General features: G+C 36.5%; 1 protein-coding gene across 2 annotated transcripts in view; it reads left to right on the top strand.

Annotated features, from left to right (window-relative positions):
* The window catches only part of MAGI2 (membrane associated guanylate kinase, WW and PDZ domain containing 2), a 703,939-nt gene that overhangs the window by 604,267 nt on the left and 77,365 nt on the right, over positions 1–22,307 (top strand). Inside the window, exons 11-13 of one of the 2 annotated variants that reach the window (XM_005423532.3) lie at positions 3,701–3,732; positions 8,062–8,251; positions 18,459–18,500. In XM_005423532.3, the coding sequence (XP_005423589.1) occupies positions 3,701–3,732; positions 8,062–8,251; positions 18,459–18,500 (264 nt within the window). The remainder of the gene's footprint in view (positions 1–3,700; positions 3,733–8,061; positions 8,252–18,458; positions 18,501–22,307) is intronic. The other variant, XM_014308028.2, reaches the window with a different exon arrangement.

The following is a 22,307-nucleotide window of genomic DNA, read 5'->3' as shown; positions in this document are numbered from 1 at the left end:
GCTTTATGAGAAAATGTAAATCTGAGTTTTAGAAGACGTGGTTGTTACTGTGCCTCGGCTATTTTTTTGAAATTAAACAATTGAAATGTTCATATATGTTGGCCACCAGCTGCTTGCTGTACTTTATTACAGTTTAAATAGCCAACCTGGAATAAGAAATCATTATATTCTCAAAAGCAATTTTGCAGAAGCATATGAGGTTATGTATTTTTATTGTTGCATGCTTACATGTTACCACAGTATTTTCCTGCTAGCACCTGGCTGAATGGTGGGGGCTTTTTTTAACAAAAGCCAGGAATCCAACTGTCCTTTCCAAAACTGATGCAGACCTGTACTGGCTGTCTTTACAAGAAGTGTTAGTAAAAAAGATACAGGAATCTTCAAGAAATGGGCTGCAGCTTGTGTGGTGAGGTTACCATGAGGAGGGATGGCTGTCAGGCACATAGGTGAGCCAAAAGCCACTCATGGTAAGAACAGGCTGCATGAAGTATTTTTAGGTGGATCTTAGTTGACTTCTGTTATTTCAAATTTTAAACATGTGTATGGATATGGAGGTGAGGGGTGTTCATATGTAAATGTGCATAATATTTTCAGCTACTCAAGTTTTTATGAAGACATCCCAAGTTGGACAAGAGGGGGCTGGGGATCTGGGGAGGGAGAAGCAGAAACTTGGAAGTGGAATGAGGTTGTAAGAGCTTATCCAGTATATGTTTCTAGTTGGATGTGAGTTGATCAGAAGGTTGGGCAGTATTAGTACTGTATTAGTACTCAAAAGAAGTTGAAAGCTGCATTTTTTGGAGAACAAATTTCAGCCCTGTTGATAAATCAGTATCTGTATGTGAACTGATGCCAGTCTGCTGGCAGTTGTCATTCAGGTGGGATCCTGCTCTCCCTGCTGGAGAGGGCTCACATGGCATGTAAGGAGCACCAGAAAGTCAAGGGAAATGTGGTGTGAAGTGAGGTCAAACTAAACGAAAGTCCACTTCTCATTGCCTGCTCTAGATGTGACTGCAGGTGGCCAACACTGCTGAGTGGACACTGAATATACATTAAGGTATATTCTTCTGGTGAGATTTTAAGCCTCAGTTTTCTATATGTAGAGGATTTGTTTCTTTTACTCTTGCAGTGTTCTACATATGCAATATTCTCTTGAATTGCAGCAATTGTTGCATGTGTTTAAATACTGGTGATAATTATTTTGGTACACAACAATTATCCATGATCAGTCTCACACTGAATAACTGATAATGTCATATATTCCATAAAAGTCAGTTTTGTTTAGGTTGGGAAAAGGATGTTTAGTTCAGCTGTGAATGCAGATCTTATGTGAGACAACATTAAAATTGTCAAGAAATAGGTAAGAGATGTAATGTAAAGTTCCTTTATGGAGCTAGGCCTTCACCCCTATAGCCTAACACCTAATCTTTGACAGAGGTGAGAGATTATCTCGTTTTACATAAGGTCAAGGTGTAACAGATGGAATTAAATCAGAAGAATGGATTTTACTATTAGTCCCAAGGTTTGTTACCTTTAGAGATTGTTGCTTCTATAGCATCAGTTTGTACACATATGGATCTCTAATGTTTTTTTTTTAATTTTCCTTTGGATCTTTTACTTCTCTGGCATCCTATATCTGTTAGTTTTCTTAACATAATTTCATGCTGTGTGAATAAATATTGCTTTTTTTTTTTTTGAGTGTAGATGTTGTCATTTGTATGTTGCAGTCTGTGCCCATAACCTCCAAGCTAAATATAAGTTTATATTCTCCTTGTTTAAATGAATAATTGGATTTTTTTTTAATTGAGGGGCTTTAAAAAAATCTTGACTTGATGTATATGTCACTGTTTATTTGATTTTTAAACACTTATTATATTTTAATTGATAGTAAATTTTTTATGATATCTCCAGCATAACTTATTTTTAGGTGGAGGCAGTAAATAAATAGGGAAAAAAGACCTTTCCATTTAATCAGGAGTAATTTTTCATGACAGTAAGTTATGGGAGGCGCACCAGGATCAATGGGTAAGGAGTGTTACCTCTGCCGATATTTTCTGAACAACAAATCAGGATAGTAAGTTGATTTGAGCAAGTTTCTAGTCTCATCTTTAGCTCAGAGCAGAAAAGTCCTTTTTAGTTTTCACTCCTATTAACAGTACAGAAGCATAGTGGGTAAGGTAGCCATCTGCCATCCAATAAGTTATTTAATAAGTTTCTGCTACAGAATCTTTAATACTGAAAGTGATGTACAAGCCAGATCTATCAAGGATGCCTGTTGTCTCAGCTTGAGTTTGCAGATGGAAAGAAATCTGTCCACTTGTTAATAAAGCAGTTTTTATCCAGGCACTGTCGAGTCAGTAAGCGTAAACCTTTCCAGGATTACTTTTTTCAATAGACCTTTTGTTAAAAAAAAACACATCTGCATTACCAAATAGCCAGTGTTTCACTACAAATGGCTCAAGTGCTTTTACACTGCAAGATACTTCAGTTGAAATTAATTATCAAGGCCGAAAAGATTACCTCATTATCACAGAATTCTACAAACCTTAAATATATGTGCAAATATAATTCCTGTTATGATTTTTCTGCAGAAAGATACTATTCTAATGCTCTCATAATTTTAATTTTCTCTTTAGACTGAAAAAGAAATAATGAAGTCAGTACTACTCTTTAGCTGAATTCGTTTTTTGAATGAAAGAGCAGCCCTCCTGTTAGATATCTCACTTTAAGCGCCATTTCTGTTTCCAACAAAACAAATGAACTTTTATTAGTTTTAATTTTACCTAGGAAAGTCCACACACTTTTTTTTCTCAGCTATTAAGCTGAGAATGAGTTTTTTAATGAAAGCTATGTTGAAAGCTGGTATTTAAAAAAAAATATCTAATACCTTTTGTAAGGATTTTTTTTATTATTTAATACTTTGTAAAGGTTTTTAACATTGTACTGTATAAGATAGGAACAGTGTTTTCAATGAGTATTTCAAATAATTTCCTTTTATGAAAAAGACATATCTGGAGTTTTAAACATTTGTAAGCTACAAGAGTTGAAATTTAGGGAAGTCACTGAAGCAAGTTATCAATCAGTTAACAGCTAAGGAAAAGGAATTAGCTACTTGTGTAAAAGAGGTAGTCATGCATGACTTCTTGGTAACTAAGACCAAAACCAGGACAGTATCAAAATAAGCAACCCTCTCAAGACTAGGCCACCTCATCTAGACTAATGAAACCATTATTTTTCTTCAGGCTTTTCTTCTAAAAAAATCTCTTGTATTATTAGGTTTTGTTGATGGGATGTTCTGAATGCTTCTTCCTAAAGGTGCGACTGCATTTGACACATCAATACCAGGTCATTTGGTGTCTTATCCAATGTCCACCAAGACATTTGGAAGTCCTTTTGATTAGTTCTTTTAATTTCAACCTAATCCCATGCTGTTTGTAAAGTATGGCAATGATCTCAATAGCTCCACTTGCATATATATATATATATGTATATATGTGTATATATATATATATATTTATTTCTATCTATTTTTTCTTAGAAATTATCCCTTGTGTTTTGTGTTTTCACCCCTTGTGTGTAGAGAATTTTCATATCTATCAATATTATCTGCAGACCTGAATGAGAATGGGAGCATAGACACCACTTAGCCTCCATTCTTTATGCATCAGAAAAAGCTGCTAACATTATTTTTTGTTTATTTCAGGTTTCTTTTCTCCATGGAAAACTCCAAAGCCTGTAAGTTTCCTTTCAAAATTGTACACATTGAGTTCATAAGATGGCTATCATGCAAAGGAAATTTCTGTAGACGGTCATCTACCCATCCTGTTCCCAGCTCATGGGACACCTCTCGGCAGTGCCCCAGCTCCAAGAGACACAGCGCCAGGGGTGGCCTCCCAGAAAAGCTCTGAGGGTCTGTTGGCTTGGAGTCTGCCAGAAGTGGAAGAAGGAAAACCCTCATGTTAAGATGGGTGGCAAGAACCAGAAATGTGGTGGCTTAAAAAAGAGGTCTGGAGGAGAAGGCAGCAGAAATGAGTCCAGTCTAGTCTTCAAGTTGGCAAATTCTTTGAAATTACCAACATGCACTTTTTCTGGTTTACAAGTGGCTTAAGTTTAACATCCTCAAAGAGATTGTTACTCTTTCTTGCATTAGGAGATCTAGAGCTGCAAACTCACACTTCAAGTAAGAGCTTGGGCTAGATAACTGTCTGAGGTGCCTTTTAATCAGCTTTTCTGTGTTTCTATGAATTTGACAGTAAAGCCCAAGGTGTAAAGACTTCCCACTGTAAGACTGTAAGCAATGACTGTGTTTACTCTGCTGACACCACATTATATAATTTTTGGAATTTGTGACAGCATTCACAGTATAAAAAGAATTCGTAGGCTACTATTTTTGGTTGTCTGGTTTGTTTTATTGTTGTAGGGGCTTGTTTGGTTTTTGGGGTTTTGTTTGTTGGTTTGTTTGTTTGTTTGTTTTAATTTGGCTCTTTAATTGAGATTTTACAGGCCTTAGAGCAATTCTTAATTCTCCACAAGGGTGTGTAGAGGAAATAGATCCTGAAGACTTCTAAGAGCAATGGGGACAACAATAGCAATACCTTTTAAAGGACTTAGAGCCTTCTTAGTGGGGAGCAGGCAGGGGAAGTACATTAAATCTGAACAACTTTACATACTCTCATATTGGAACATGGCGCGCTTAAACTTTGCCAAAGTAATTTTTGTACCCTGTCAAGTACAAATAGCAATTAATCAGCTGATGCAACTTCATCAGACTGCTTCAGCTTGTGGTGGTTTTGCTATAAAAGGATAGAGTCTGTATACAATACATTGTAATAAGTATTGCATAAGTTGCTTTGTTCATCTGTGTAGCAGGACATTTTTGAAAATAAATCAGATTATTAAAGGCTGGCTTGCTCTCACCAGTTTAAGAGTCCTGAATTATTGGAATGTTCAACTTTTAATCTCAGATAAAAAGTGAGGAAATAGATAGCTTGGTGCTTTCTTGTTAAAGATCCACATTTGAAGGCCTCCTCTTGTCCATACTTTGCCCTTTTATGTACACATCAAATATATAGATATCAGTGTATTTATTGTTGATGATTTTCTGCAGCTTTTCACTATATAAACAGTATGGTAGTTCATGCTCAAGTAGCACTTGCCAATAATCAGGATCTAGAAAAACAACCTGAGCTGATGCAGTTTTTCATGCAATGTTGTGAGGAAAACCAGGGCTTGCGGAACAATATAACACCATTGTGTGCTGTACCTGCAGGCAGACTGACTGCTCACAGCCACTCTATTTTGGAGTAATCTCAGCAAGAGATTTCACTAATGATTAACTGAGTTAAGGTAGTGTGAATTCCTCTGTCTGGCACCACTTTTAACTAGAGAAATAGTCAGACATCAATTTCTCATGTCCAAGGCCTGAAGATTGAAACCAAGTGCCTGCAGCACTGTGTGTAGACAGTCTGAAGCAGTAAGGCCAGTACAGGAGGTTTGGAAAGCCTCCCCAACACCTCAGCACAGCCTGTATCTGTGTAACAGCACAGGAAAACACAGTAACCTGGGGTAACAGATATTTCCAGTGATTCCTATGTATATCATACACATCTTATATATGTATATCATGTATAATATTAGTGCAAGATGACCATGAGCAATGTCACCAAACCAGTTTGGAGTTGATGCCCTGCACTCCCTTCTGTCCTTACTCACTTTCAAGAATGCCTTTTTTTCTGGAGTAGCATTATGATAACTTCCATTACTGAATGCTAGGTGACTGTTTAATTAGTTAATACAGGTTTGGGAGATAAAATTTCCCTTCTGTTTATCTGCTTATTTAGCTGGTTGAACTTCACACTTGAAGATTTAGAGCTAACCAGCAAGCAAGAGTTAGACATATGGGACCCAGTAGGGTTTTGCCAATTGATCTCCAGTTTCCTGTCCTTTCTCCAGGGTAAAGTTTGCTCATCAAAGATAATTATATTTTCCTTTCTTTTTTTAAATCTTTCTTTAAGTGTTTTAATTTTGTCCAGTTTTGCATTTTGAAAGAGGTAAGTGATCTATTTCCCCAGCACTTTCCAAGAAATTAGGAATCTTTCACTTCTAGACAGACATGGCCCTGCATGTATTTCATCTTCATAATGATAAGACAGTTTGGTTTCACTGGCTTGTATTCTTCTTTTAGATTCCTAAGGGAAGGTAAAGCCTATACATATTTTCCTTCCTATATCATAAGGAGCTGGAATTGAGCTTAGTTCTTCTTTCCTATTTAGACATAGGGGTCATAATCAGATGTATTTCTTGAGACCTTTGAATTTACAATTCTATAATGCAATTATATACTGTATATGTCTTTATAGCTATGGGAGGTAATTTGTTTAGGGCTCAGAAGTAGTACTGTGCTATCCATGTGACTTACCATACAGGTTAATTTACCCAAAGGACAATTATTTGCAGAGGATAAATTATCTTGGTGTGAGGGGTACCTGGAGATACCCAAGGTAAATTCCTAAGCTATTTCAGTGGCAGCTCAGATATTTCCATATGCCACTGTATTGCACAGAATGTACATACTTATAGTTTTGAATGAACCAGCCCTACTTACTGCTGAAATTCTGGCAGAAACATGTCTTGAGTTACAATAACACTTTGTAAAATAATTAGGTCCTCGACAACTGAAAATAGCCAATATCTATAATACATGTGTTCTTAAGTATGAGCCTAAGAAGGTCAGATCACCAGGGATATGCAGCAGGATAGTTATTCAGCATATTCACCAGGAGGACACTAAAACATCTATTGTCCACACATGCTTGGTGTGAAAAAAGCCTGATGCAGTTAATCATCAGAACAGAGAGTAAAGCCTAGCTGTTGACCCAAACACCTTCTGAAACCAAGGAAGTAAAGACAAATGATAGTCATGGAATTTGAAGAGCAAGCCCACTGTAAACCTGCAATCATCTTTGATAAAGCTTTGCTGATACAACAGTAGAAGTCAGTGGAATTTAATTACAGATGAGTTTGTTTCCAAGAGGCATTTTTTGTGTAATTACTGTTGTTGGGTTATGTGTGAGAACACACTGTTCTAGAGGCTTTACCACCCTTGTCCTCAGGAGGGGTTATAGGAATAGCTAAGTACTCATTTCCTGGGATAAACATTTGTGTTTTGTTTAATTTAGCCTCTTCAAAGAAATTTGCTAATGCAATTTGATTAGTAGCCAACTTCTTCAAGAAATAAAAAAGCAGATCCTCAAGCCATCTTTAGCACAGCCTATCATGTCTTCAAGTTTGATGTACATGTAAGACTGCTAAAGACAGTCTTGAAAAAAGCGTGAACTGAGGTGTCTTTCATGCATAGACAATAGGCTGTTGTAGGCTTTCCTGTAAATGGCCTGGAAGAATTGAGAGCCTTATCCTGTGCTTGGTTGTATAATGCCACTTTAGTGGGGTTTTTGAGTGCTAGATGCCTGAATACGTGCTGTAATAATTTTCTCTTTGGTTTTGATTTGTTTTGATTTTCTTTCGGTTTTGATTTTGGTTTTTTAAATCTTCAGTTGGAGCTGTAAATTCTGGTCCCAGTTACAGTTATCTCCTTCTCCCTGGGCAGCCAGTTATTTTCATGTATTCTCAGAAGATACAGCATTAAGGTCATTCACAACTACACAGTCTGTCCCTTTTTTGCTAAGCACTACCTTCATGTATGTTACGTATTTTGATGAATCTGATAATTGTGTCTTTACAAACTGACAGATTCCACCTTTAGCAAATAATTTCCAGTAGCTCAGCACATTCTGTGAGAGGCAGTCCACATGCTCCAGAGGTAATGCTGGGCCTAATCTTACCTGAGAAAGGTCACATCTTGCCATGAGCAACAAACTAAGGAGTAAATTTAACCAAGTCATTTTATAAACAGCACAACACACACCTTTCATTTCAAAAGGCAGCAAACAGATTTACTAATTTTACAAAACACATCCTCAACAGAAATCACTGGTTTTGGTGTCATTGTGGAAGTGACAGTTTTTGCAAAACTTCATTTTTATTCTCTGTATGTTTTTATTCCAGATGATGGAACGATGGGAGAATCAAGGCAGCCCTCAAACAAGTGTGTCTGCTCCAGCTATGCCACAGAATATTCCCTATCCACCCACTCTTCACAGGAGTTCATTTCCTGATTCAACAGAGGCCTTTGATCCACGAAAACCTGACCCATATGAGCTGTATGAGAAATCAAGAGCTATTTATGAAAGTAGGCGTAAGTGAAAGCTCTCTTGACCCTGCTGGCCATTTAGTATTTAAAATTTTGCCTTTGAATGTGTCACTGTTGGCATGATTTTCTGTAATTATCTTTTGTAATTTAAAGAAACTACATGTCTTTCCAGTAAATAGAGGCCGTTGTAAATGTTTCAAAAATTGTACACTTACATATTTTCTTAGATCTTATCTAGAGTCTCATATTTGACCTTCATAGGTGTTTTTTCCTTATATTTTTGATCTCCCCATTTTGATTGTTAAGTCCTTGGTGAAGCACAGTATATGTCCCATCACATTTTACTTTGTTTTTTTTATTTCATAGTTAACCAATAGGAAGATGTGAATTTATCAATGAAGAAAATAGTTTCACCCACTTTCACTTCAAAGTGACTTTTTTTTAAGAAATTTCAAATGTATTTTTTTACAAAAAGGTCTTTGACAAGTTTCCACATTGTCCTTGGTAGTTAGAAAGTAACCTATAGCATAAAGTACTATTTGAAGACCTATACAAAACAGTACTGAGCCATTGAGGTGCACATCTTGATTTAATTTCTCATGTTTTTGGAAATATATATCCCATGTTTTTGACAGCAAGAGTAAAAGGGCTTAGACTTATTTACTCCCTTTGTAAAGAACATTTTAGCTAAAAATTTTGTTCTAAATTGTCTGCAGCCTTTGCACTTCCTAAGATAAACTCTGAAAAATAGTTAACTTTTTTACTGAAAGCTTCCTCACCACTGCCATTACTTGCATATGCCACTTTTCAATTTATTTTGTAAAATACTTGAGCCTATAGACCAAAATATGCTATAAATTACACATAAAATACTGGAGATGATTCAGACCAGCCCATTAATATTAGCTGGGGCCAGAGACCTGGAATGTTCACATTTCTTCAGCATGCAAAAGGATAGTCTGAAGGAAATACATTATTGTCCCCAACACTGGGTTCATACCATTCTTACTTGCCTTGCCTAAAACGTGAATTACAGCATCAGCATCTCCTCTTTGGCTTTGACATTCCCAGTCCCCCACAAGAATGGATATGATGGAGGAACACCAGAGTTCATTTCACATCAACTCCAAGTAAACCCTGACCTAGTCTCAAAGCTGCATGTCATATTCCTCAGTCCTTTGCCACTGTGGCCAATGCCACCATCTTCTGCTACACTGATCCTCTTAGTGGAACATTTTCAATACAGATTGTCAGGCAAAAAATCACTTTCCATAATACAAATTCTTTTCTTTTTTTTTGAGGGAGACAGTTGTTGATGTTTTATTTAACTTTATGTACTTAAATAAATTGCTGGCTTTTTTGAGGAATACCAGTATCTTACCAGGTTATCTTACTCACCCTAAACACAGATTTGAGTACTTACTTAGACCCCTGTAAAAAAAGTATTTAATCTTCAATTATAAGGTGAAGGCATAGAAACTAAACTTTCCAGTATATTTACAAATACCATGTAGTCCATGTTGGCTGGTATTCCCAAGACAATGTACAAAAAAGAGACTATAATTTTTGAAACTTTAAAACTCATTGAAGTATGGATCAGGATACTGTGTGGAGTAGGCCAAATAGCTTTGAAAGAAGATTAATTTTGATCAAAGATTGGAAATAGTTTTCAGACATCTCCCCTCTTTCGCTTTCTCTTGTGCATTAAGGGCTAGACTAGTATTTAAATAAAAACATTTGCTTGAACTGCCATGTTATTCTCCAAAGTGATAGAATTGGGTATATGATAAATTAAAAGGAAAATAATCCATTCCATAGTTAGAAATTATTTTATGTAGTTCAGCACCTCTACTGAAAAAACTCTTGGCTTTGTATAGAGCTCTAACAAACAGAAAACTCTTTGCAAATAATAATTTCCCATATCAGTAGCTTTTAGAAGTGGTGAAGTTTAACAAAAATCTATCCACTCAACAGTCAGAACCATCTTCTGTAATTACAGTCATCAGGCCAAGAATGCCAACTTCGTACCTTGAAACAAATATCTCTGGGAGACAATTAGGAAAATATTATAAATGCCATATGGATATATGACATATGTATTTATATGGCATTTCCTTTCATGCTGATCCCCAATCTACATTTGGTCCATGTGTGCCCTTTATAAAACTGTGGGAATATAGATCTGATGTCAACTACAGAGATTCACTTACCCCCCAGAAGATTATATATTACATAACAAGATATATTATACTATGCAATATTCATGGGTGCTTTCTTCAAGTTTTCTGAGCACTTCTTTGACCAACATGAACTCTTATCTTTTACTTCTATGATCTACTGTGTTAAAGAGTGTATGCTTTACAATAGGAAGAGCATCTAACATGTGGGTTGGAGTTATGCTAAAGCCTGTGTTTTAATGGTATAATTGCATTTGAGTTCTGTCCAAAAGGAAACGGAAACTGTATGTGAGATGTTTTCATCACCAGCTGCCTAGAAAACCAAATAATTAAAAATAGGAAGCTACTTGGCCCAAAACAAGAAAGTGAGAGATGAAAAGCAAGACTGCAGTAACCTTATCCTAGATTTCAATCAGTGTCCTGTCTTCCAGCTAATCTTGGAAACAAATTTCCTATCTTCTTTCTCCACTATCCCCTCAACATTTTCTCTAAGATTTGATTCCACTAGTTTCCAACCAGATCTTGTCTGCATTCATTCATATCCCTTATTTATAAATAGCTACCTCCAAAGATATCTATTCTCCCTGACATTTTTGTTTCATGAATGCCATAAGCACACATTTTAGCAAATTTAATTTGTCAAGCCTTAGCACCACATAGTTGTCCTGTTTCCTGACGATGGAAACAACAGGAAGGAAATCCATTATTGAGTCAAGTAATTGTCATGTAATTTGAGAATATAGGAGGGAGAGTTTCAAGAGAACACTCTTTCCTACCATATGGCGATGTCAGGTTGGTTATCTTTGGGAAGAACATACCCTAAAAGTGCACAGGAAAAGTTCAGCTACTTGGTTTTTTTAAGTATTTCTTATCTCAAGGCAAGTTTGTCTTATCTCCTGGCAAGATCTTCTTTTCATCTTCTAAAAATAGGGCAGAGAAGTGAACAATCATGACCTGGAAAACTCAAAAAGAAAGAGATAGTTCAAAATTTTTGTTTCTCTTATTGTGAGACTGTTACTAAACAGTTCATTTTTGTACTTCTATAGCTCTGGATTTCTAGAGAGCCTTTATCATAGGGCTTCCCCACAGTCAGCACTCACCAGGGCCTCATAAAATTCTCCTGCTTCCCAATCAGAGAGGGAGTGAAGCAAGTTATGAAAACCAGGGTAGTTCTGTGAGGAGCACAAGGAACACGACTCAAAGCAAGATCTAGACCAATGTGCTGCCTCTAGCTCATCCCTACCTAATGATAGCAAGAACAGGGTTGCAAGCAGGAAGTCTCAATGAAAAAGTATGAGTTTCATTCTGCAGAAGTGTTTTTCCACCTAAGGAACATGAAGAACCTGCAAGACCCTGTGTGATGGGAAGATTTCAGTTTGTAATGGTTGCATATGAATTGCAAAGCATTACCGCTTCTGCATGGGAAATAGTTTCATAGAGGCAATCAAATGATGCATTAGTACAAAAACAGAGTGCAACTCTATTTTGGAAGTTATACTACCTTTGAAAATTGTTTGTCATGAGTTAGCTGTTACCTATCAGGTCTTCCCTCTTAGCTGTCACCAGCCTCTGCTGTCACCTATCACCTATGGTCAAAGCTCCAAGTAAATAAAAAAGGAGTATGAGGGGTTTCCAAACACTGAGGAGGACTACCACATCATCTAAAACAACTATTTAAAAGCAAAAGATGGGAAATTGGCTTATGCTTTCTTTCTTTACTTTGTCTCTCTGGTTTGGTGTTGTTTTTTGTTGTTTTGGTTTTGTTTTGGTTTTGTTTTTTTTTTTTGCTTTTTTGTTTTGGGTTCTGTTTGTTTGGGTTTTTTTTCACTCTCTTCCCCCATCTCTTCTTATTTCTTCTGCATGCTGAAGAATACCTACCTAACTTTCTGCTGTGACATAATTTTTTCAACTGGATACTTTTTCATTCTTTCTGTTCTTCTATTAATTCAAAGCAAAACCTTTATCTCCTTTCTCCTTACAAAAACTGTTAGATTGTAAGTGACAGTGTGACTCTCCCTATAACCAGCTTAGGTCCAGAAGGTAGAAAATGGAAAATCAGATCAGGAATTTCCTATTAATGAAACAATTATGACTTCATATGCACCAGATTATTACAGCTGTAACTGGAGCCCTTGAATTATCATTAGGAGACCTCATTCACCTGAATTTTAAACTTTTGATTTTATAAACTCTCCTTATCATACCTTGTATTTTATATTGAACTCTGTTTATTGCAGATTCACAGTTTGTAAAAACTTCATTCAGATACCCCTGTAGGCATTAGTCAAGCAGGAGTCACAAAGCTGTTGGTAATCATAATTCCATAGTATTTCTCTAGTTATAGTAGAAATTTGAGGTTATATTCCTCTAAGGAAAGAGGTAAAATAAAATATTTTTTACATTGATTGGGTTACATTCGTCCTTCAGTTAGTGTGGTAGCCAAGGCTGGTGATGTGACACAGAAATGCCAGTAGGAAGAATGAGATAAGCCAGTGATAAGCTCTCATTAAAAGTGAAATCTGAACAATTACAGTTCCACCTTGAGCTGGAAGGACAAAAGTTACTTTCTTCAAAATCTCCCATGTTGTTGTTGTCCTCTGACCACAGCATTTTGAATTTCTTAAGTGCCTTTCAAATCTATCAGCTGTTTTATGCAATGCATTATTTTTTTACTGCCAGAGGTTTTAACAAATTGGAAAGCAACCAAAAGCAAAGTTCACCAATACCTGTGAAATATGTAAATGGCAAATGTATTTGCACAATTAGCCTCCACATAATAAGGTATATTCTTTGGCAGACTTATAAATACCTTTCTGTAAGGGTCACAGACAAGCACTTCAATTCATATTCACAGGCTACATTTCCTCCAGAGCATCCCTCCAGGACAGATATGCATTAAAGTAGGAAAGCTTTGTCAGACAGCATTATACTGATCCCTAATGTGTAACTACAAAAACACTAGTCTTGCAGAAAAATACTAAGGCAATCAGGGTTTCCTAAATTTGATACTCATGGATATAAAAAAAAAAAATTAGGTCCAGCACTGAATGCATGACCACCTGAGGGGTTTTATGGCATAGTCTACAGCTAAGCAGAATTTTCCTGACAGCAATTGTTGGCTGAAGAGCTACACTTAAAGATTGAAGTTATTAAAAATTGAAGGAAATTTTTCACATAATTGGTACTACCACTTTTTTCAGATAATGTTTTCCTGACAAAAGAAAATTTGCCTCTAACATTTTTTCCCCTTTTTGGTCATTTTTAGTCTAAAAAGAAATCAATTTTGGTTAGGGCACTTTAACATGTATGTATACACATCTGTGCACAGGTGCATATAAATGCAGAACTATGATAGCACTAAATATATAGTATTCTGAAGTATTGTATAAATGGGGTTTTGTATGGGTGAAGGGTTTGGGATTGTAAGCTAGAAAATCAGGTTCCTTGCACTCAGTTTACTATATCCTTCCATATTTCTATTCACCAGTTAGTGCCCTTTATGTCAGTAAGTCATGCCTGCCTTCATTTAGTAAATAAAAGTATTGGGAAATTGCTAAGTAAGGTCTGTTATCATCAAACTACTCCTTGACCTAGAGTATGAACAACTGAGGTATAGGAAGGGAATTTCTCAAAGCAATTTCCAAACAGTCCGTGTTGGTGTTTTCCTTCCATCTATTGCTACCCTAAGCAACAGCATGGAGATGGTCTAAGAACTGATATTATTAAATTAATATAATTCTTTTTCATAAGAGATGATATACAATAAAAAGAGAGGAAATTTAGCAGACTAATGTCAAATGGTTTTATATTGTTCATCACTGCAGAAAGAGTTACTCACCATGACAAAATGGATTTGTTGCTTATAAGAACTGACAGTGAAACCAAAAGCACTTTCAAATGGAATTATGAGTGTATAATCATCACAGTGCCATGGATGTAAAATGATTTTGATTGCTGGATTGCAAAGTAGGTCCCTAATGACCTCTGCTAATATGAAGTGTCAGTTTTACAGCTGATGGCAGTGTTAAAGATGCAGTATTTCTTTCTCTTTAGCAATTTACACTTTACTAAAAGGTATACAAATAGATTTTGATCTGCAAAGTGGCAACATGTACTTAAGACTCAAAGTAAAAATTTAAGAAAACTGACTTGTAGGCATAGGGGAATTGGGACATGAGACAAGTGGGTGCTGCATTGCCTATGAGCTGTGGCAAACTGCTGCTTGCACAGCTTTGGAAGGGACATTGCAGCATAATCACACTCATAATCACGCTCTTCTCACTTGTGAAACTCCTGTTTACCTGAAGCATGGCTAGTACCAAGATGCTAAATACAGATGTTCCCTTGTGCTAGTTTTCTTCCATGTATTTAGCATTCAACAAAGACTGATCCAGAAAACAGCAGAATATGGAAAACAATTATCAAATATTGTCCCTACCTTTCATCAGCATAACTCTTCCTCCAGAGAATACCAGTGGCTCCACTGGTGTAAATAAAAATACCCTTGTGTCATGCTGTGGGTGAATTGTGCTCCTGTGGCTGTATCTTGGCAGCAAAGAATCCTGCTATTTTCACCATTGATTTAATATAAATCAGGATTATCTCCCAGGTCTTGTTTATTGCTTGGCTGTTTTCACAAATATTTTACAGTTTTCAGTTTAAAATGAAAGAGTGAAAGTGAAATAAATCTATTAAAGTAATTTATTTTAGACCAAACCAGAAGGCAGGTGTGCAAGATTTTTACTGTTCTATCTTCTAATAGCAAAATTAATCTTGGCTTTGCATTCATCTGATATGCAAAGAATTATAGAATGATTGCCATAGAATGGTTTGGATTGGAAGGGATCTACTTTCAACCCCCAAATCTTGATGTATGGCAAGACTTCTCAAAATGCAGAGCTGCATCCCCGTTCTTCAGAGCACAGGGAGTCATCACCATGGTGGAGATTTATTTTAATATAGTTATATACAAACAACAGTTCAGAAGATTTTAGTTTTACTTTTCTGATTCTTGTTTCTAGGACAGGTTATCTGAACTAAAAAATTAAATCAGTGAATTCAACAGATATTTTATTATACTTTCAAGTTCTACTTTGTAGGTACTTAATTCCTATTTCACATGAAAGACTACAACTAATGGCAATGCAGCTGCAGATGTTTAACCAAAAAGGCAGTACAGGAAGAATACAGAAATTTTATGTCATCATTTTAAAACTTTCAGCACTTTGAATGCCTCTTCATGGTGGCAGTGTTGGGTAGACTTGTCTCTATGTTCTGACCTCTCCAAAATTTCACTCTTTTACCTCATTTCCTATGAGGTAGAGGCAGGATATCTAACATACTAAAAAGAATTAAAAGTTTGGAAAAATGTCAGAATTAATTTAATAATAAATAAATGGAAACTTTCAAATTGCCTTGTGTAAAGTTAGTTTCCTATAAATCTAATTGACAGATTTCTATAAAACAAAGCTCACTAGAGGTTCTCAGTATTCTGATAAAATTAGCAGCTCAATTTATCCTTAACAGATAGAAGGCACCAGGATGTGCACAAATAACTTGCATTCTGCTCAGTTGAGGACCAGGCACAGCAGTCCTTTCTCCTCTGTTGGAAGTTGCTTTTCTGTAGGGTCTCTGAGAACAGAATTAGGTGAGTTTTAAAAAAAACTACTTATCTCTGCATTTGACAGATAGAGACAGTGCTAATTCAGTCCCTTCCTCTATGTTAAAGGTTCTTTGAAGTTTTCTATTATTTGCTAACAGTTTGCTTGTCATATGAGCACAGCTATTTAGAGGATATATTTTGTTTTCCAAAGTGTCAGTGACATTATCACAATTATGTGTACTGCACAGAGACCCATACTGCTGACAGCAGATTCTTCCTAATATGAACATTGCTTTGCAATGGTCACCAAAACCACAAATCTGCACCTGGGTTTATCTTTCTGGTGATCAGACATTTGAAAACTTTAGGGCTTGGTTCAGCATCTTCAGCATAGCACACTTACAATTTTCACGTGTGTGAATTCCTAAACTACACTGAGAACACGTGCTAGGTGCTGAATGGTTGATTACAAGATGATAATTAGCACTGTGAGAATCTACATGAAGTTCTGCAAGGCAAAGGAACAAAAGTAATGTCAGACTACATGAGATTAGCTTTGAAGGAAACCACTGGCAGGCACTTTTGCTTGACCACAAATTACAGTTCCTAAAAAAGGACACTGCTAACTTAAAATATATGTCTGTCTTAAATTAATATAATTGTTAATATAATAGAGCAAGTTGTTCCCTAATTGGTCACAGTTTGAGAATGGTGGTGATTCTTTCACTTTGCTGCTTGAGACCAGTTCTGGGTGATATTGAAGCGACAGCAAGCAGAAATGGAAACAGAATGAACCAATCTTAGAGCAGCTCCAAAGAGCAATTCTAGCTGAGTGACCAAGAGAAAGAGCTTGTGTACCTTCAAACCTAAAAGCTTATTGAGACTATCAAGATGAAATTGCTTTCTCTACATTAAAATAATTTTGTCTCTTTTAATAGTTCATTAAAATCTTGAAAGGCTGTGAGTAAAAAAAAATCATTTCTCCAAGTTTGCTGTGGAGCAGCATCAGTTTCGAAGGTTTTGGTTTTCAGGAGCTATGGTGGTGCAATATTTTACATTTAGATAGCACGTCTCACTGGAAAGATCCCAAATCACTACAAAATCTGAAGTGCATGAAGGAATTGTCTCCTTTAACCATCAAAGTAAAGACATGCAGCCGCCTATAAAGTCAAACAGCATGGCCCACATGACACAACTCAACACAGACAGTAAACACAAATGCAACAGGAACAGCAAATCCAAACTGATGTCCCCATTCAGTGGACCTGGATTTGGAGAGGTCAAGGCTGTTATCTAAACATCGTTACCAAAATTTTTTAAGACATCTCCATTCTTGCTAGCTATCTTTTGGAAAACATCTTTGCCCTGCAACAACCATTTCAGTATTATCTCAAGAGAGCTCTGAATCACTCAGCTGCTGCCATTGCATCCTGTGCTTCCTTTAGGAGGCAGTCCACCAGAAGGCAGGTGGCTTTAGTCTAAACTCTTTCAAAGTGGTACACAGCTTCCCACAGAGGAAATGCTGTATTATGTCTCTCACCACACCCTTCTGTCTTAGGAAGATGGTATATAATCCTAGGTTGCATCACTGTCCTACAAATGCTGTTGTGAAAGACCTTACCTCCTTTAGAGCATGAAACCTGCATGGTATGATATTCTGGCTTAGAATCACCTGATTTGCCCTTTTGTTGTGTGTAGGTCAATAGAAATCACCTATGGTTTGGAATGTTTTGCAACTCACTCTGGGTGCTGCCAAAATAATAAAACAGAAATTCTTGTTCAGAACATTACAAAATTAGCAAAGGAAACATGACTGAATTCAGCTATGGACTCATCCAGCTTCCTCTAATGCAAGCAAAATAGTTTTATATGAAAACAAGACAGTTGATGCACTTCGTATACTGAAATACAAATACTTTGAAACTACCTGCATAAAAAGTACGTTAAAGGGATTTACCTGCATTTCCCTTCATCTACAATCAGTTGTTCTTCTTGCCAACATACATCTCTCTGGAAAAATCTTCCTTGTCTTGATGATAAAAGACAATATTTGCAGTGGAGTTGTACAAAAACAGGGGTCAAGCCATCTGAGGTCAAGTCATCCAAACGCACCCATTAAACTTCCCCTTTTATTGCTGTACTTGCATAAGCACAAATAATGTCATTATTTTTTAAAAGTTTTGACCAAACTAAGATTTTTATTGTCATCAGAACCTACATTGTGTTAAAGAAACATTACCACCTCAACATCTTTTTCACTTTGCACAGAAATGGCCAGGGAGGTCTTAATCTAGGAGGAATATGTACATGTACCACATGGAAAGTAAAGAAGGAGGGGAGGAGAAAACAAAATTTCAAGAAAAAAATAGAAAATTCATTTTAGTAATTCAAAACACAGCAGAGAAATTGATGCTGCATCTTTAAATAACTTGAGAAATGTATTTCACCTTTAATTCCCCATTTTCCTATTCAGAACAAGTGCTGCCCAGGACTGGTTTTCGAGCGGATTCCTCTGGCAAGTATTCTTCAGCCTTTGTTTTCTGTAAACTAGTTGTCCTTCATTTTATGTTTTAGCTGTTCTTCTTTTTTTAATCATTTCTCAAGATGATGGACAGTCTTAACTGCCCAGTCACCATTTTATTGTGTATGATCTTTGTGGGGTTGTAGAATGCTTATGCCAAACCTTTTTATAATAGATTTGCATTTTGAACAAGGAAAGGTATTTCTTTTGCCTCGGCCAGTTTTTATGTTTTACTGTGTTTTATGTGTACTTTCATATTATTGTTCACTCTTTAGCATAAAAGTGTATCTCTATAGCTCATGCCCAAATCTAAGCCAAATCATTTTTTTTAATCTGATTTTAATTCTGTCTTAATTCTATCACCAATTCCTTGCTTTCATACTTATATCTTGTGCTGTAAAAATATAAAAGAAAAAGCTTTCAAAGTCAAGAAATTTTGGGGGCGTTTGAGTCAACACTGATCTTGTAAAACGGCAATGGACTTTTTTAAAAAACAGCAATATTTATTTCCCAGTGTTATCATGCTAAGTGAACAGTTAAAATAGGCATCCCATACCAAAAAAAAAAAAGGCTGTTTTGACAATCCTATCAAAGTTTTCTAGTCCTACACAAGCTGGACAGAGATCCTAAATTAAATATAACATTCGACTGGTTTTGCATAACACAGTGGGGTTCATGCATTGAATTACTCTGTTAGCACACCAGTTCTTTTTTCTTTTCTTTGATGATTTTCATACTGAATTTTTTATTTGCCAGCTTTCCTCTCTATAAATATCAAGAGGGAATATGTATGCTTTTTTAAAAACCTGCTTACATTGCAGAGCAGCAGATCCATGACTGCTTTCAAGCTTTTCACATCTTTCAAGAGCATCTGAAACTCAGATGAAGTTATTGTAGTTTTGTGTCAATCCAAATTCACAATTTATAATTATTTGTAGGAAACAAAAATCTTCACCATCTTCAGCAAAGGAGTCCAAATTAGTTTTTCTTTTCAGTAGGTAGCTGAATACACCCAGAAAGACTGTAAAATTATTACAGCAAAGCACTTCATCTTTCCTTTAACTGCAATATAGAAGAGATTAAGCAAAAAATTTGTACCAACATTTACAGGATCATCCCAAATACCAGGTTCATCACTGTGAAATCACATAGCACTTGTTCAATTTGTCTCACACAGAAAATTAATTAAGCATTTTCAGGTGTATATTTTCTCAACATTTCAGAAACAACTGCATGCATGCATCTCAGTGTGTTGTCCACCCAGAGATTCAGATGAATACAGTGCAGAAAGGTAGCTGGGAGTTGATAATCACATCTTCACCTGTGAGATCTCACTATTGTTCAGTAACAATCTATTCTGGTACCATTACATTTAAAGCAAATCCCCCATCATTCAGGAACCAGAAGGAATTTCCCAATGCTCTTTACTCTCCTCACTGTGCAGCGATGATCAGATCACAACTTGTCCAATACCACTCTCAAATTCATGGGGGAGCCAGACGGTTTTATAGCCTAGCAAAGTGAATTGGTGTGATTTTTTTTTTTTTGAACTGTTAAGAAAGTTTTCCTTCACACAAAAAGAAGAAACAAAGTGGTATAACAATAAAGAAGAAAGAGATTTAAGTTACTAGCAGGCAAAGTTAAAGTTGTTTTTCTAATATAACTGTGTAGAGAGGCAAAGAAGGACAGGGAGCATTGTCATTCTGGCAGAGAGTACCCATATTACATGAGCAAAAATATTGAATTTAGGGTGAAACTCTCAGTAAAACTGGTAGGAGACAGGTCATTAAGGTATATTAAGCTGTCTGGAAGGATAAGCAAACTGGAAAAGACAGTGTTAATTCAGTATTGGCTTGTCTGCAAGCTTATTCATACTTCTTACTTGGCATGAACCACAAGGTGCTAATCTAGGTTAGCAAGAGGAAACAAAAAGACACATTTTCCATAATAAAGTTATATTAACCAACAGTTTGTAGTATATTGCAAGGCTCAGGAGGGTCATTTTCTGTAAGTACAGGTAATTTTCTCTGTATGATCAACTGAAAATCTGCTCCAGTAAGAAAACACAAAATTTAGTCTATCTAAAAATCCTTTGTGAGGAACAAAACAGTACCAGAATCCTGGAGAAGCAACCACTAGAGGAATATCAGATGAAATGTAATCATTTAAATGGGAAAGAATACTTAATCAATGTATATTCAGGAATATTGAAACTCCTGCCACATAATGATAGGGGCTTTTAGTAAATCTATCAAACATGAGCTCCTGTGAAGTACAAAGTAGTGAACAATTTACCTGTCTTTGAAACACAGGAAAAAAGGATCTCAGCAGCAGCAAGGCTTTAGAACGTGTTTTTGATCAAAGACTAAAACTGCCAATGTGGAGATAAACTGAGAGCTATGCAAAGGGAGTTTAGCAAAAGTTGGTTGGTCTAACCAACCAACTAACCTGGCAACTGATTTTTTTACACTGAACAGGTGATATGTGTTTAATTAATCCATATTTCCATTTTACAAAATGCCAGTTATAATTGTAGCATTTCCATGTTAACCTGGAAAAGACAGTGCCTAGCATGAAATGTAAAGATGAATGGCTAGAAAGCAGCTAAACAATTCTACTAGAAGAATCTGGACTGAAAGATTAATGTTATTGGAGAGCCTTTCAATAAGTCTTCTGCCTTATTTCATGAATCACTTAAGCACATAAACCAAGGGTAGAAGTCAGGCCCACTTTCCGAGATGTAAGTTCAGGAATCTATGGTGTAGCTGTCTCCAGAGCAGTGGAAAGGTGATCAGTGCAGTCCCATCATACCCAACATGAAAGCTGAAACAGCACACAGGTTTGCGTACCACATCTCAGACTGGAGATACTGTGATATTATGATATTACTGCAAGGTGGGTGGCCTAGTGACAAAGGCCACAAACAAGCTCAGTTGCCAGTGTCTTCTTTGCCTGTGTCTTTACTGGAAAGGTCTGTGTGCTGTTTGCTTGCAGAGGTTTGCAGTAACAGGAAGCTAGACCTGGTGACCCAGGGATCCTTTCCAGTTTTGCTTCCTTGGTGGGACTGAAAAGAATATTATTTTTTGAAAGCAGTTTTCAGTGACCTGTTGGCAGACAACGGACTCCACAGAATTCCAAGTCTTTGGGAAGGAACATTGTTGCCCAGTCAATTGATCCAAAGGCTTCCAAACTGGGTTAGAGCTCATAGAAAAATATGCCCCTGTACAGCATTTTTTTAGCCTAAACTTTTTCATGGTCAAGCTGCCTTATCTATTCCACTCTAAATGGGATAGAAAAACAGCATCTTCTTAAAAATAAATAACGCCCCTTATTTTAGGATCTGTTGCCAACACTGGTTTGGCTCAGCTTTGTCAATGTATCTGAGGGACATTTTCATCTCAGTTTGCCAGAGCAGGTATTCTTCACAACCTGACATTATTACATTTTCCTATTGTATTCCCAACTGTGCATATTCATTCACTTGTACACAATAAAGGCAGTGCTCAGGTTGTGACAGACTGCTGGAGACAGTGCCTTTGAGTGTTAAACCTGGGTTTCAAATGCCGATCACACTGTGTCTATCTACAAAAACATCTCCCTAGTGCTAAGCCCCATCCTTGTAGGCACAGCAAACCAGATAAAGTACTGCTTTCTTCTGAAATTCCTTTGCCTCTCACAATTTTAAAATGTTTTGCATTAAGCTAACATACTGTACATACCCAGAATTCATTTGCTCCTTAGTGTTGAGGCACATCAAATAAATAGGAAAAGTCAGTATAATAAGCTGCTTGGTTCTGTTTG

Source organism: Geospiza fortis, unplaced genomic scaffold (assembly GCF_000277835.1).
Source record: "Geospiza fortis unplaced genomic scaffold, GeoFor_1.0 scaffold424, whole genome shotgun sequence".
Classification (NCBI taxonomy): domain Eukaryota; kingdom Metazoa; phylum Chordata; class Aves; order Passeriformes; family Thraupidae; genus Geospiza; species Geospiza fortis.
This window is presented reverse-complemented; position numbering and strand designations above follow the sequence as displayed.